This window comes from Temnothorax americanus, unplaced genomic scaffold (assembly GCF_048541705.1).
Source record: "Temnothorax americanus isolate GAGA-0224 unplaced genomic scaffold, ASM4854170v1 Scaffold1, whole genome shotgun sequence".
NCBI lineage: Eukaryota > Metazoa > Arthropoda > Insecta > Hymenoptera > Formicidae > Temnothorax > Temnothorax americanus.
The window spans coordinates 4656290-4670993 of NW_027509230.1; the positions used below are offsets into that span (position 1 = coordinate 4656290).

Sequence of the window (14704 nt, forward strand, 5' to 3'; positions counted from 1 at the left end):
GCGTGACCTTGCCAAGGTCGGGTGAACGAACAGCAGTAGCTGCAGCGGAGGTGACGTTGAAGATGCCAGCGTTAGATCGCGAGAGATGATATACAATCTTTACATTATATGTATATATACCTCCGATATGCGTGTAGTACGTGTGGAGTGTCTCATAAACGTGCTAAAATTTAATTGCAGATTCTTTAATGAGATTTCTCTTAAAAACGTTCGTGAAATTCTTAATTTTCTTTTGATAATCTCGTTCGCGTTTGGGAAACTCGACAATCGCTGTGATTCGATGAAACCGATTTGTGTCCACGATAACGCGCAGCAACGCGATCTGGGAAATTGAAATTCCACGTAAAGCAAGTTACGGTGATAAAACGAGCGTTCGCCAAAGGCCGGTGGCGTTCCATTCGTCTCGACGGTTTATTGGCCGCGAATCAAAAGTCAGTTCCAGCCTGACTCGCTGTTCATTTCCTGCCCTTCTAATCACGCGCGTGGTCTCGCGACCGCTCTCGGGACGAGATTGCCTAACGAGTGCGGCGATTCCGTGCTTTCGTTCCTTCGTTAAGCCGACAAATTGACGATCGTTCCGCAGGTAGCGTCGCGACTAATTCGGTCCGGCTATTAAAACTCGCTTCCTCCGCTTGATTGCGTATCACGAAACGTATCACCGCGCCAGAAGTAATAATCGCGCCGAAGAAAAACCCCGTGCGCGCTTCATTAATACCGTTTCGTAAGCGCACCACCTCCTTTTGTCCTTATCGCCAGGAAGGAACTTAACGGCGATATGCTAATGATATCGCCGGATATCGGGTACGGAGATAGATAATCAAGCTTATTGTTGCGTGCTCGCATTACGATCTGAATTCTTCTCGATTTACCGAACCGGATTTACTGGAATGCCGTTGCTCTTCCGCTCTGACCTTTAAGCGTGTTCTCTCGAGTGTTCCGACAGTTGCCGTCTTCATTTACAATTAATTTTTTAAATTTTTATTGTTGTTTTTTTAAAAGCTAAAAAATTGTTCAGATTTAAATGGATGATTTCTTTCCAGCAAGCCTAAAATGGCGTATAAAATGTATTTCGCGAATATTTAATGGAGTCTTCAATAATTGATTTCTGTTACGATCCTGTTAAATTCAGGAACATGCTTTTCCTTGACGATTAACAAAAGCTGATGCTTCAGAGGCGTGTCTTACACACCCTGGAAACTACTCATCGAACGTATTAGATTCTTGTATGGTCTGAAAATTGGATGCGCTAACATACGCGACACGACGATGAGAAACCGGCTAACAGGACGATTAATCAATTAACTAGTTTATAACGAAAATGAGATGACGGACGGTCTTGCAACGGCGCCGGGCAAACGACAATTTGCAAATTAATAGCGCTGTCATTAAGCGGTCACAGCGTAAATCGCGAATGTCGTCCGGCAATCAACGCCTTCTTCGTGGTCGACGCGCGTGGAATGACGATATCTCAGAAAAATGCCTATTCGAGATTCCGCACGGTGAAGAATGCTGTAAGAAACGTGTGACGTTTGTATAAGATTAACTTTCCCGGGGCGATCCGAGACGTGCGTCAATTAATGCGCCGCCGATTAGTCGCGCGGTTCGCGAATGCACGATTGGAGCTTTACGAGTTCCCATCAGCACACATCAAATGTATACGGATACTCCAGAAATTCCGGATTGCATTTTTAATCGATATTGAGATTACCTTAAAGAATTCTCATATACGTTTGAGTATTTCGAAGAGCACGATGTCGCGAGTAAAATTATTGATCTGGACATTTACTTAGTATTCGAATATTTGTGACGCGGCTCGAGAATCGAGTTCTTCAGGTTTCTCCGCGCGTCTTCGTTTTTCCGTAACTTCATTTCACCTGAAGCTTAGATTTGTAGATCTAAATTTAGTCGGCGCTAGGTTTCTCGCGGTCTCGTATAATTACGCCGCCGCGTATCGGCGGGCGCGGCGACGCAACGGCGCGAACTCGGAGAAAGACGGCGTTTACTTTTGTATTTGCATGAACACTTAATACCTTCGGACGAGCGGCCTTTTGCGATGCGCGTATGCACGCGGGTCGTTTATGACCGTTAATACATAACTTCCTGTGAAGAAACGCACAATAACCGCAGTACTGCAGATATCTATCTCCCGCGCTGCGCTGACACGCGCAGTTGCATTCAGATTCTTTCGACGCGTTCCGATGTTTAAAAAATTATTTCGACAGCATAAATGTCGTATAAATCGCATAAAAATGCACTTGGAAAATTTTCTGGAAAGACGATTTAAATCAGAAAGTATAAAATTGAGAAGTATAATAGTTAGAAATTTTTAATCTGTAAAAAGTTTGATTATTTGTTAGATGAACAATATTGTTATTATATTCATAACGTTGTTAATTTTGTGAAGATTTAAATAATTATTAGTTTTATTCATACCTTATATGAATTCGTTTACTTAAAATTGCTTCGAAGATTAGATTCTGAGCTTAATATATAGCTTTTTTAGTGGTGCTATGTAAGATTATTTTATTTTTCGCGAAACAATTCGACGTAACAATCCGCAGAGATATACGCGTTTGTAGATTCGCCGTAATCGTTTTTATGTTTCTTCCGATGAACGACACACTCACGAATCACTGCTGTAAGCGTAACAAATAGCGTACGTAGATCGTGAAGACGATTCACACAAGATGTTCGTAAATTGTTGTTGGGGTGGTCGCGGCTTCCCATCTACACGGAAGTCTCGTAGCGCATTCTCATCACCACGACCGTTCGTGCAGAAATCGCGAGAATTGAATAGCTCGTCTCGAGAGAACGAACGTCGGTCGGGCGCGGAGAAGAGATGCTCGATTTTCCAGACCGCGGTGGTCTCTCGCTGTTACGCATTTCCTGCGTCCTGCGGGGAACGGTTTGCTTTAATAAGCACGATATCTATATTTTTACCCGGCGTCACTGCGTAACGCAATAAAAGCTCGTTACATTATGCAATTTGCTTTAAGCGATCCGCGCGACGATACGGCAATAAAAGGCTTACAAATCTAGTTTTACGACTTTGGACCGGCGCTCGTTAATCACGCGTAGTAACAGTCATTATTTTATCGAAGAATAATTTTCCGCGAAGTAGCGAGCGCGCGTATCTTATAGATTATGCCTAATTTACATACTGTCTACTGCAGAAAGTTCGCCGTTGATCGAAATCTGTCGTAAATGCATATTAGAAATTGAAATAGGAAGACCGCAATATAAAGAAAACGAAGATACGGAAGAGGGGTAGATTAGGTTCGCGTGCTCTGTCGTGGCGTGACGCAAAACCGTCGACTATCTTTTCAACCGCTTTTTGCCGCCGTTAAACTCACCCCGGCGACTGTAATTAGTTGAAATGAGATTGTTCGCGACACGGCATCGTGTCATCCGCGATGATTTCCCGCCCCGCGACGCGTCGCGACGCGACGACGCGACGATCTCATTCGTGCTCCGTGCTCCCCAGGACTTTTGCTCGCTTTTTCTGCATCAGCTTTTTCCGCGAACGCCGTGAGCGAGCCCAATTACGTGCCTATTCAGTGACTGTATCCATCTAGCTGTGGCTGACGCGAGAAGAATGAGTCGGATAAAAATCTCTAGTCGGCGCTGCCCGGGTGAAGGTGTGGCGGACGGCGGACGACAAAAGGTCGCGGGTCTCACGCCGACCCATCTTCCCTCCCTTTTGAACTCCGCTTCTCTGGACTCCTCTCTCCTAATCCCTGCCGATCTTGCCGAGCTGCGAGCGGAATGGACAGGACGGAATCATGTCGGCGACCTCGCAAGGTCCCGCCAAGGTCGAACGTTGAGCTCCCGAGTGAGCGAGCGAGCCGCCAGTTCTCTCTCGAGAGATGCTGATCTCTCCACCGCGGCGAGATCGCCAGCGCCGCTGCCAGCTGCCACTGTTATTGTTCGGTACATCGACATCGTGACTCATTTCGGGACGATTAGAACGTTACCTGTCACACTCGCGTGTCTTTTGTATTGCGACGCGAGGATTTCGGAATTTGATCGTCGTTAAGTACGTCTCCGTTATTTTTCGACGGTAGTGAAATAAAAGCGAAAATCGACGATGGAAATAATTGCGTCATTAGTTAGACTAATCGCATTTCTTATGCTAAGTCGAGAACTTAGGAAAGAACATACAATGTGGAAAAATACTGGAAACCATCCAGCAAAGCTCTTTAGTAGAAAGTCTATCTAAAAGTGAAATGGATACTTTTAGCAGAAAGTAAAAGCGGAATCTTTTTTGAATCTTTAATCTTGCTGTTCCATTTTGGTCCTTCTTCATTTTTTGCAGTGAATATATGTATATTTGTTTTTATATTTTCAATCTCTATTTACAATTAAAAATATATTTGGTCATGATTATAACCAAATATCAAACGTAATAAATAAGTACAGGAAATTAACAGAACGGCAACATTAAAATACCTCGAAGACTATTTTAGGAGTATAAATAATATAAATCAAAAAAATGTTCCTTTTATATTAATATTTTTGTGCACATTCGTCCAAGTATTTTGTCACGAAAGAAATGCTTAATTGAGCACAAACAACTTATGTTCGTCAAAAGGATGACGGTCCGACGGTCGTGACGTCCAGAATTTTGGGATGAGACGGTCTCCTTTCAGCTCTCAATGCCGGACGGCGATCACGTATACGGGTCATCGGCCCGAAACGGTCGTTTCTCGCGAAATTTATCTCATCGCCATCTGGTTCAGTGGCACCGAGTAGCACGCGGGATGGGCGGGGAGAGATCAAGAATATGGATATCGTAATCGAATGGCCGGTTGGCTAACGTCGCGCGCGGCGCCGTTTTATTAAATCTCCGGTTTGCGGCGCAGTAAGGCGCAAAGCAACGAGCAAACCAGTTTACGATAACTTAACAGACTTACGTGCGACGTACGGGGCAACGTGCGCCCTTCCTGCCTCCCGTTTCTATCCGCCTATCTAGGTTTCCTCGCGTATCAAACAATTTTCCCTTATCGATTGAAAAATGATCAAGGCCGTCGCGTATCTCTCTTCTCGCGCCGAGCAATGCTGGCATGTGCCCGCATGGTGCGTGTGCTATCGAGGTCTCATAGTTCGTTCGCATGGCGACGGAGTTGGCGGCGACGAGATTCTCTTCTAACGTGTTCTTGGCGCCAGGCGCCTACCAGTGATTCCTTCTGCGGCGGTGGGTTAGCTCCTCGCGGCGCGTGCACGAACTGAGAAACGATCGCGTCTGCGAGTATCGTCGCAGAATTTCTCGCATGCGATCGGTATACTTGGGCCGTTGCTTCAGCTCGTTTACTTGTCGATGTATTGTACGATCACGGTTTGTAAATCTATCATTACAAGGACCTCCTCTAATCCATAATGAATGAGAAGAGAACCAAATCTTTCTCGTTTCCTTAAAAATTATATGGTGGAGCCTGACGTGTTCTTAACGATCGCGCGAAACCATGAAAAAGAAAGGACAATGAGATAAACGGTTATAAGTACGTGTAAAAAAATTTTGATCAAAAGAAGCGCTTTTGGACCGGCGGAAATTAAGTTAAAAGTTAATAATGCACGCAATAATGCAGCCACGGGTAATGAAAGGGTTAAAGTCGTTGAACTGTTGCCGCGAGGTATGCACTATGTTAATAGTATGGTAATGTGACACGAGCAGGATATTACCGCTGGAAAATGTACGCGCGCGCGCGAGCACGCGAGTGCATCGATAAAATGACTAATAAAATGATTACGATTACGCCGGGCCCCGGCCTAATGAGGAGAACCCATTAATCTACTGGCGTGATTAGTGCGATGTAAACGGCGCGCGGCGCGAAGGTCGACGACGAGAATTCACCTATGCCCGATTATTTACGGGCGCGCTCGTACCTCATCCTCTTTACCTCCGGGCGGTCCGCGCACGTCATTCGAAAGGCATTACCACGGGGTCGTCGGTGCTAAATTCATCGCGCAATGTTGTATCTTTTGTGAAACACGTCGCGACGGCCTGTTCGAATTTCAAATCGCTCGGGGTAGAAAGGAGCAGGTACGTTTGAACAGCCAGAGAAATTCGAACACTTTTTAATCTTGCGACGCACGATTTTTTAATTCTATCCCGAGATTAGTGTGTTATGTTTGAGCGTAAAATTGCGCGATTATCAACTTGATCGTCGAGTAGTAACGTGAAGTGTTATTTTTAATAAGAATAAGTTTAGACAAATCTTTATGAAATATTGTAGTTCATATTTAATTTTTTCGGATGACTGGATCTGTCTCCGATCATCACTGTTTTTGAAGCAGATTATTTGATCGTGTTCAAAAAGTATTAGGAAAGATATGGTTTTCTAATATGCGTGAAATATGAAGCAGGATTAAATATTCCACAATGGAATTTCTTAAAAATATTTTTTGAAAGTATATTAATTAACCCTCCGTGGTCACACTGGGTCAATTTGACCCAACCTCATTTGGATCTAAATATCAGCTAAATACCTAGCTTAAAATGGAGCTTGGTCCGCCATCTACAAGAGTTTGAAGTATCTTCTATAGGTAGAGACCGTTAAAAAAATAAAATTTTCGCGAATTTTTTTTATATGTTAAAAATTCCTGAGCACTTCTTTTTTTATAGCAATCGATTTAGCAATATCGCAAGTGCATTCGAGAATTTTTTCAACACGATCGGTGGATAAATGGTCATGCAAATGGCCAACGATCAAAGTTCGTCTCGGGTCAAAATGACCCAGAGTGACTTTCTTGTTGGAAAAAATAGGTGTGACCACGGAGGGTTAATATTAAAATAATGTGTTGAATTAAATTAATCTCTTCAGCTGACTCGATATTTCACGAGTCAATTAACATTGATATTCTTATCAAGCAATATTCGCGAGAAACATGTTCTTTCCTGAGTCGATTCAACGTAATGGAAGTTGCACGGTATTGTGCGAGCCGCCGTAATATCTCTATAATAGCCGTTAACGACTTGCAGAGGGTACAACGCACGATAAATGCAGGTAAAACGCAGTAGCGAGGATTGAAACGTTAACCGCAGAACGAGCGCGCTGTTCTACGCGTCCGTACCCGCGTACACGTGTGCGGGCGTTGCGCCGCGCGCTGCTTAAATAATACGTAAAACACTTCGCGCGGACCCCGTTGCTCTCCGCATTATAGCTACATTTAACGATACATTACGCTCTCCTGCCGGCCATTAAGACGTGATTATCCTTAAACAATAGCTCTCTCATATTCCCCTATAGTCGTTATTAGCGGGAATGGGGCGGTAACTGAATTAACGAGTGCGTTCTCCATATACGTATGTACCACGGAGATTTGCCGGGTTCGAAAAAACATTCGTCAAAGACAACGGTATCGTTGATACTGCCGCAGCGATCGGTTATTATACTGTCCTTACCGTTAACCACTTAAAAACCCAACAACTATCAAAAACACTGACGGGAGAAAAAAAAACGATCGTTTTCGAATGCCTGAAGAGATATGTAAAAACGGACACTAAAAACGTAACAAGTCCTCTCCACAAAAGGAAATTGGGGAATGCGTAATAAGGAAAGGAGACGTTTAAATACGAATTACGTAATGTTACGTTTGAGGTATATCTTTTTTATTCTTCTGCCGAACGTGAGATGTACTAACTCATAAAAAATTCCTTTAAAGCGAAGAAACAGACGAACGTAAACGTGCTCTCTTGAGAGTTTGTGCATTAATTGTTGGTTTAATTTTTGGTAAACAGGTGGTAACTAACAATTATTAAATTTCTATGTTATTTGAAATTAAAGAGAAGAATATCTCGCGAAAACGCAATATCCCGATGGCGCGCCGCGAATCCATTTAAATTAGAGACGCGATGTGTCTGTTAGAATCGTTAATAATCGAATTACCTGCGCGCAGCTCGCTAACTCGATTCCGTCCGTTTTCACGGCGGCGTATCGGTCCGGGAAACAGGAAGACCGAACTTACCCACCGGCTTCATTAAAAGCGCTTCTCGCTCCGCGCGGGATCTCGATTGTCGCGTTTACCTCGTTAGTTAAGGATCTCGATAAGAGGAAGTGTACGCACCTTTTGCGAAGTTCGTTGGCCTCGCGATGTTCGCACGAAGAACTACTGTGCGTATACCTGGTATATTTCAGATAGAAACTCGTCATTTGCCACTATCTCGGTATAGCGTTACATTGATGATTGTTATAAATATATTTTTACAATTTCTGCCGTGTCGAGATGGCGTGGCGACCTCGCGGCTACGGTGCATTTATTCACGGATTAACGATCGCGTAGTTAGATTGTTGTTGTTTTTTTTCGCGCGAAAGACGAGGAAATCGTGCAAGTCGACGCGAGGCGATACGCCTGAGTTTCGCTAATGATCGCGGTGGCAATTAGTTAAAAACAAAAAAACCCCTCCCTGTAAATCTTCTCTAACTAATTACCTTTTACACCCCTCCCAATCCCCGACGAGTAGAAGACCACACGGGCTTTCTCGGGGCGACCTCGCGGTTAAACGCTAATTATTATCCCTGTCCGCGATAAATTAAACTGCCAGAGTCTACCTTCGAATATGGCTGTTGTGCGTATGCACGACGCTTGATGGAGGATGGCACAGACGTGGCACGGTGCGCTACTCTCCCGCTTGTTAGATTTGCGTTAGCCTCCTATTCTGCAGAGTTAATTCGCGTCACGCATACACACACACGCGCAACGTGAAATCACGCCCTTACTATCGCGCGTGAGCGGAATGTTCGGACGTCTTTAGAGTTGCCGACAACTTTTATGGCAAGCGAAAAATAGAGACGACTAATGCGAAGTCTATCTACTGTTGTAAGTTTTCTCCCTGGCTAAGTTTTCTTTTTAGGATGTTTTGTCATTTGGCGTATGCACAAAATTATTTCAGATTTTTATAACGCATAACTGCATAGTTTACATATCCTATAATTAGTTTTATCGCTCTTGGTCTAACGCTTTTTACGCTTTATTCTCAAATCTTAAAAGATTTGTAGATAACTTTCTTCTTTTTTAATAGCAAATATACACTGTAGAGAGGACTCGTATCTACCTTGCTGTACTCGCTACCCGCTACACTATTCGTTTTTCGCGATAAACGCCATCAGTAGTCCCGATAAGTGGCGTTCTTGAGCGGATCCATTACACCATCGTTAGCGACGCTTATCTAATTAGCCTTCGCTGTAGCCTGCTAATAAAGATGCATAAAGCAGCGACGGGATTTTCGCTTAAGATGTATGATATTCAAATATTCGTAATATCCACGAAGTAGTAAAGTAACGTCCGATAGTTAAGATGAAAGAGATCGCATAAGGCATCACTTGGAAATCGATGTTAAAATATTCGTACGTCAATTATCGAAAATGAATATGCAAGCTAAAAGCCTCATTTTTCAATGCCCCTCTTCCGGCTCTTATTTATTTATTTATTCTCGTGAATTCCCAACATTATATTGATAAATTTAATTCTGCTATCTCTATTCTGCCACTGATTCTTTTAATTCCACTTTGAGACATTCCGAGATTTAAAGTACGATAGTCCTGCGGACATTGCTCCTATACTTTTTAATTTTATTATTTCTTTCCAAAAGTAAAACTTTCAACTGTCGCGCCTTTAGGAAATTAAAATAACATTTATAGCGAAATAGCACTTTTCACGGCTTGAAGGTAATTGAGCAGACGAAGTAGTTAAAGCTTATTCACCCTCGAAGGCCAGAATTACAGGAGACGATATTCGGAGCGCTTCCGAATGCAAATTAAACTGCTCTCATATAGATGATATCGCTTGACCTTTCCGAGAGAATTGTTTTCCATTGCCAGGGGATCGATTCGTTATATACCGGTCCCTCCGAGGGAACCACTTCGGGAAACGGTCTCGAAATGACTCGATGGAAGTGGAGGTATAGTGCAGTAGAAGGTTGTGCCATGACCTTCGGCTCCTCTGAATCCGCCGGGAGCCCCGTCCCGTCACGTAGCTTCGATACAACGCGTAATGACAGTCTCGAAGAGAGAAACGCACAGTCGCGCCGATAGCGAATCCGGTCGCGACGCGGAATAGATTGCGCATCGATCGGCTATCATCATCATCACCGAAACGTGATCGCTACCGGCATTAACTTACGCGTTTTCGTCTCTACAATGTAACAATCAGCACCAATTTGCCGTCCGGATATTGCCGCGCGTATAGTAGATGCACCCTCGCGCGTTCTTTCCCTGCCTTCGCAAGTCGTTGCTCGTGATCGATCGGAATGATATTCTTCAGCGACGATTCTCATGATTTTCAATGGTATTGTGAGAGAGATGAAGTTCTCTCGAGGAAACTTCTTGCTTGAATACGGTTATAAAAATCGTGAGTCTCGAGAAGTAAATTTTTATAGGACGTAACAGAGAGAAATAAAACTACAATAAAAATTGAAAGAGAGGATACTATTCTGCAGCTAAAAAAAACCCTTAAATATATCTTAACTACATGATCTTAGTTATATTTCACTATAAAAGTTTTAAGAATGTCTATCATGCTTCCTGCAGTATAAAGCGACTGTATATTATCTCTGTTACTTGTTCAGAAAATTATTATTTTTTTCACGAAACCAGCATTTTTCTTAGTTCAGAATGTACGTGATTTAGTGAACGGCATGGCACATGAATTTATTTAATATTATCTTGATTTTTTTGATTGTAGATTCCCAGATGGAACAAGGCTACAGATCGGAGGTCCAAGAACGGGCGCTCGTCGTATCCCTGCAGATGTTCAGCCTGATCTTGGAGCGTGGTGTATCTTTGCTGAAAGCTCAGCTAGATAGCGAGCAGGAACCGAGGCTGGTGGTCGGCGAGGATCTCCAAGTGCTTCTACCGGCTATTAAGGTACTTTCCCCCTCTTTCCCCCATCAATACGTATCGGTTGAGCGAAGTCTTAATTGCGTTTTGCGACGCGAGTCGGCGAGCGTAAGTCAATTTCCGAGTCGAAACGTTGCCTCGATCACGTCCATCGTCCGTAGCTCGCCATTACGGAATAATTAGATCTGGAGCAGTGGCGGTCAACTTTTCAACTTCGTGCTATTTCATATGTCGTATCGCGATATTTTCATATCTCGAGAGGCAACACAAATACGCACGTACTCGTAAAAAAAGAGCTTTCATCCCCCGTTCGTCGCTGTAGCTGTTTTACTCGCTCCCGCTTCCCACGGGATAATTTATGGTGGGCCGCTGGTTGATTATCACTGGTCCAGGTCGCGGCTGCATCAATCTGGAAGGCGCCGGGTTTTCCTCGTCAGCTCGATCCGATTCTACTTCCCATCGCTGTCGCAGCCCCTCCTCCCCCCGGATTCGAACGCGCTTAATCATCGGATAATTTATGAAGCGCCGCGAGAGAGTTTCGCACCCACGCATCCGTCCGCTGGTGGCCGATATGTCAGATCCAGAATCCGATCCGATCGCGTCGCGACTTGTTACGCAATTCAACATTCACAATTAATTCACCTGTCGCACGTTATCGCGAACGTGCATACATTTCATCGATTAATAATCGTTTTGTGAGCAGACATGGGAACCTTGAAGTTACTGATTTCTTAACTTGGTATTATGCCGTATAAAAGATTGATCGTGAAATGATACGGTAATTAGTGATTTAGCTACACAAGATGAGAAGAATAACCTAACCAAAAAAGCGGTTGAGGATGTTGCTTGAAATGAAGCTTGAAGTGCTTAAATAAATGTTAATTTTACGATAAAAGAATTTATACGTCGTACAATCTTTTCGGAATCACGGAAAATGACGGATTGTCACTGATTAACTCAATTTTACGGCATTAAATTATTATTAAATAGATATTTTGCTAATATACGTGCTGTGAAATTAGCGCGTCTGCATAGTATGTATTTCTTGGCTAACGAGAAAAAGATATAAAGAAAAAAAAAAGGAATCAATGATTATATATACTATCGGAATGCGAGCTGATACAAGGAATAATAGCCGGACTCGCGCTTACGACTGAGGTGAGACCATTAATATTGCCGATAAAGTAGACGCGATACAAGGCCGCTGTGGAATATGTTTCACTTTATGAGGATGGATGGACGTGCTCGATGAAAAAAGCATCTCGCGGGAGTGTCTATAAATAGCGAGGTACTTTCGCGCGTTTTTTCCGACGATTAAAAACTTGATAAGGTATAAATGAGGGAAATAAAAATCTGGGAAAAAAAAGTATCTTCCTCTCAAATAAGATGTTTTTATATTAGGAAGAGAACATAATTCGAGTACGTCCTCGATTCGAGATAGTTGGGACTTTTGCTTGGCTCCTCTTACGTAACTAATACCTACTGTTTAAATGTTTTTATAATAAATAGTCTTTTGCGATGTTATTTTTTGTGTGTATAATCTTTTTTATTAAGAAATAATTTTCTAAAACTACTCTCTCGCATTTTCTTTTAATGCTAAGTTGTCATTATTTCTCACATTTAAGTATAGACCAAGATCGAAACGTTTCGAATTCTATAAGAGTAATTGCTTCTGAAAATTTAATTGAAAGGATTGTCTGCGTATACCGACATCGACATTCGGCTTGCGTTGGCTCTGCCTACACATACATTGATTTGGAATTGACGGAATTATAAACTTTATGTTCTCACGTTTGTTTCTGCAGATCTGGTGCGACTGGATGCTTTGCCACAGCACCGTTTGGAATCCTCCGCCGTCTTGCACGGATTACAGAGTCGGGTAAGTTTCTTAATGTTAAACCCAATAAAGGAAATGAGATTTGCGTGTACGCGGCCTTTAGTCGTCGTAGTGTTCGGCTTCGGTGGTGTCCCTAATCTCTTTATATTGTTTCGCAACATAAATTTCATTTGGCTTACGAACTGCCCCGTCTTGGATTAATTACAACTTTGTTGCGCTTATTAACCGCGCGCGTCGCGATAGTCATACCCTCGGGATTAAAGTTAGATGCCAGCGCGTGAATATCGCGTGTGCCAGGACTGTAGCGTGCGACAGAACTGTTCGATATATTCTTGAACTTTCCGATCCTGCGGTTTTGCGGTCTGTGTGGTTCGAACCGGCCCATCGGCTTCCAGCGAATGCGACATTTACAGAGGAATTTGCGCCGTATAAAAGTTCGCATTCATTGAGGCCGACGTGCAATAATGTCGGAAATGATGGATTGCCAGGAATTCAAGTGAGGGATTCAAGAATCTATTTATTACTTTATTAGTAATTGTCATTTTGAATAATCTACATATATTTCTATTAGCTGTTTCAGCCATATTTACTCGAGAATTAATGTAACGAGAAAACTAGATAGAGAAACGATACAAAACAATAATTCAAATCATTATACGTAAATTAAATATAACTTTTGAGATCCGAGTAGATAAAACTTTGTTATAGTATTCAAATTTAAATAATGTATAGTATGATTAAAAGAACGTACTTATAACAACTTAGAGATTAAATAACTTTGTCGTCTCCAGCATTCAGTATTGATAAATACTGTATATAGATCCTGAAATTAATCATTTCCGAATATGCTTTGAGATTATTATGAAAGACGATATTAATTTGAAAAAAATTGTTATCCGAACGTTTTTAGCCTCGGGATCGTAGCTGTTGCGTACGAGATATTTAGTAACGCGATATGTAACGCGATCATGCTTATTGACGGCGGGCCTTGGGATAATTTTGATTCTGGGAGCGAGAAAGATCATTAGCGTGCAAAGTGCTACCGATCGTGTTGGCATCTAATATTTGACTGGCGAAATAAATTATATCCTCGTTTGAAGACGCCTCGGGCACTCCGGCTTTCAAAAATCTTCCATCCTGTTTACGTGCGGCTGTGCTACTTTTGAATTTTGACGCTACTGTTTTTAACGGAACGGAATGACGCGCGAAATCGCGAGACAGAGCGACAAATTTGACAAGGGAGCATCGGGGAGCATCAAATTCCCTGTATACGTCTCATTCGATCGGCCGTGCCAGCTTAATAGACATGAGCGTGTTCTAGCGAGAGCCGATATCTCACGGGGGGCGGGGAGGGGGGAGAGGTGATGGAAGTGAGCGTGGCGTAGGTCACGGTCAACCGCTGCATCGTATCGAGGCTCGATCTCTCTCTCCTCTCTCTCTTCTCTCTCTCTCTGGCGAGTCGCGCGCGCCTTGCGCAGGTTCTCGCGGCACTATTTCTACCACCCGCTTCTTTCGCGCTCGTCGCGCGAATGCATAAGTTACTGTCCCGCTTTAATTATTACCGCATCGGTTCTAATTTCAACGAGGAGAGCGCGAGTTTCGCGGACGAGCGCGAGATATGGTGGGTCTACATCGCGCTTTTGTCGAACGGATTAATCCTCCGAAGGCGCCGAGAGGGAGGAGAGATAGAGAAGGAGATTTGTAGGGTGACTTTCGCCAACTCGCGCGCCGCGCATTCGGCCACGGCTTCGTCGCAGCTGCGCGTAGCGACTATTAATTCAGGTTGACACTTGAGGTGTTTTGAATTATGGCTGTTGTATCGGACTATTAATTTCTTCGCGCGGTGATGCCCCGGCGAATCGCGCGCGCGGTGTGAGAAACTCGCAGGTAAAGACGTCGCGACATCCGCGGCGGCGGCGGCGACGGCGGTCGGACGACGTTCCCGTGGCGCGACACGTGTTCGTGATTGTAATGTCTCGCTTCGTTCCTAATTCATAATTCTTGTACCGCTGCCGCAATTTGATTGACAAAT

General features: G+C 43.4%; 1 protein-coding gene across 3 annotated transcripts in view; it reads left to right on the plus strand.

Annotated features, from left to right (window-relative positions):
• Positions 1–14704, plus strand: part of LOC143898551 (telomerase-binding protein EST1A) — an 87139-nt gene that overhangs the window by 35677 nt on the left and 36758 nt on the right. For all 3 annotated transcript variants that reach the window (XM_077408124.1, XM_077408118.1, XM_077408131.1), the window contains 2 exons: positions 10681–10862; positions 12641–12714. In XM_077408124.1, coding sequence (XP_077264250.1) covers positions 10681–10862; positions 12641–12714 — 256 coding nt within the window. The remainder of the gene's footprint in view (positions 1–10680; positions 10863–12640; positions 12715–14704) is intronic.